Source organism: Pteropus vampyrus, unplaced genomic scaffold, assembly GCF_000151845.1.
Source record: "Pteropus vampyrus isolate Shadow unplaced genomic scaffold, Pvam_2.0 Scaffold92, whole genome shotgun sequence".
In the NCBI taxonomy this organism is placed as follows: Eukaryota; Metazoa; Chordata; class Mammalia; order Chiroptera; family Pteropodidae; genus Pteropus; species Pteropus vampyrus.
In genome coordinates, this window is record NW_011888873.1 from 927209 (window position 1) to 929838 (window position 2630).

Consider the following 2630-nt stretch of genomic DNA (forward strand, 5'->3'; position numbering starts at 1 on the left):
AGCTAGTTGCTATTCAGGATACAAACATGAGGAATACAACCTTACAAATAAATATAATAAAAGGTAAAGCATATGGTAACTCCATCTGGAATGTTCCTCCCCACCTATGTCTAGTTCACTTCCTTCCTTGTTGTCTCTCCTCTGTCCATGCTCTTGTTGTACTTCTTTTTATTTTAATTTTGTTTGTTTGGTTTTTTTAGATCAAGGACCATAGGATCCCTGTCTGTTCATTCCTGTTTCCTCAGCACCTATCACATGTACTTAATAAGTTTTTATTGAATGAAATTTATTATAATTTAATCCAAATTAAAAATGGTATAAATAAAAATGATTTAGGAGTCTTCAAACGAGGAAGCTCTTCCGTGTGGTTGGGCAAATAAATAAAAGGAATTTCTGTTTAAGGTGGATTTGGGGAAATGGGCAGTATTTTAAAAGTTAGGGAAAGGAGCCATTCAAGGCACAAGGAATAAGAAGAAAGACAAATGAGTAAAGAACGTACTTTCCAGACATCTCATAAAATTTGACTAGAGTCCTTTTTTTCTACTTTAAAATATGTAGAGTTATTATGTTAATATAAAAATTTGTCACTTAATCTAAATATTTAGTGTTTAATTATTGTACCTTAAGTTCTTTATAAATCACAATAAATGTCTATCTTTTCCTTTGGATTGAGGTGAGAGTTGTAGAATTCTAGCCACATTTATTGAGCACTTATCATGCAACAGATACTACTCAGTACTTGACATAGATCGCTTCCTTCAACCCTTATCTTACCCCATGAAGAAGATACTATCATTATTTCCATCCTACAGGAGAGGAAACTGATATTTAGTGGGATAATGTCACTTACTCCCGTTAAATAGCTAGTAAGTGATAAAGCCAATATTCTAACACAGACAGACAATGACAGAACCCTTTTTCTCTAAACTATTATGTGATGGACAAGGATTCATTGTTCCCCAAAATAGGAATTAGAGGTCCATCTGAAAATCATTGAAGAGCTAGAGAAGAGTAGAAGGCCTGGAACTTCTAAGTAAGTCATGGCTGGCTTAAGAAATAACATAACATGAGGTTTCTCAGGTAATGTAGAAGATACCAGAACAAAAGTTGTGAATCACACTGAACTCGAGATTTTTTTAAAGCACCAGAGAAACCAAATATTTTGAAAGATGACAATTTGAAGATGTCAATGCCTTGTTCTGTCAATCTGGGAATTCGCGAAGACTAGAACTGATTTGACAAGGGCAGCAAATGGGCTCACTTCCCGGTGAAAATAGCCTCTACTTCATTTATAACATGATAGTAGCTACGATGTCAGGTCATCCAAGTTGCAGAAACAGCTCTTTTTTAAATAACTGTGAAAAAAAACTAATGCAATCTAGGAAAAACTGGTACTAACCTGTATTTTCTAAACCCTTCTTTTATAGGAAATATATTCGTGGTGAGCCTAGCAGTTGCAGACCTGGTGGTGGCTGTTTATCCTTACCCCTTGGTGCTGACATCTATATTTAACAATGGATGGAACCTGGGATATCTGCACTGCCAAATTAGTGGTTTCCTGATGGGCTTGAGTGTCATTGGCTCAATATTCAATATCACTGGAATTGCCATTAATCGCTACTGCTACATCTGCCACAGTCTCAAGTAAGCTGTACAGTAACAAGAATTCCCTCTGCTGTGTGTTCCTCATATGGATGTTGACGTTCGCGGCACTCGTGCCCAACTTGCGTGTCGGAACTCTGCAGTATGACCCACGCATCTATTCCTGTACATTCACACAGTCTGTCAGTTCTGCTTACACAATAGCAGTGGTGGTTTTCCATTTCGTGGTTCCAATGATTATAGTCATCTTCTGTTACCTAAGAATATGGATCCTGGTTCTTCAGGTAAGGTGGAGGGTGAAACCTGACAACAAACCCAAACTGAAACCACAGGATTTCAGGAACTTTGTTACCATGTTTGTGGTTTTTGTACTTTTTGCCATTTGCTGGGCTCCTCTAAACTTTATTGGTCTTGCTGTGGCCTCAGATCCTGCCAGCATGGTACCCAGGATCCCAGAGTGGCTGTTTGTGGCCAGTTACTATCTGGCATATTTCAATAGCTGTCTCAATGCAATTATATATGGACTACTTAACCAAAATTTCAGGAAGGAATACAGAAGAATTATAGTCTCACTGTGTACAGCCAAGATGTTTTTTGTGGACAGCTCTAATAATGTAGCAGATAGAGTTAAATGCAAACCTTCTCCATTAATGGCCAACAATAACCTAGTAAAGGTGGACTCCGTTTAAAAAGCAAAGCATTGCTGGCAAGATATGCACACTGCTTAAAGTCTTACTGATTTTCATGTTTGCTTCCCTCTAGACAGATTTCTAGAAAAACAGTGTGGTTGGAACAAAACATGTGCTCTTAAGAGGTTGCCTCTACACTTTCTGAGCAAATATGCTATCAGCCTTTTGAACAAGTCTCTAATTATTCTTATCAAGAGAAATACAGAACACATAGAGACATTATATGTTAATTGAAGAATATGAGTCAGGAACAAAAGAGGATAATTTTAAATAAAAATGTTGACTGTATTCAAGTAGAACAAGAGTGTGCAAGCTTTTTTTAAAATTGCAAATACGTAC

General features: G+C 37.0%; 1 protein-coding gene across 1 annotated transcript in view; it reads left to right on the forward strand.

Moving 5' to 3' along the window:
* MTNR1A (melatonin receptor 1A) overlaps positions 1-2291 on the forward strand; it is a 21401-nt gene extending 19110 nt beyond the window's left edge. Inside the window, 2 exon segments of the mRNA XM_011363980.1 lie at positions 1428-1644; positions 1646-2291. Coding sequence (XP_011362282.1) covers positions 1428-1644; positions 1646-2291 — 863 coding nt within the window.
* Positions 2292-2630: the final 339 nt, after the last annotated feature.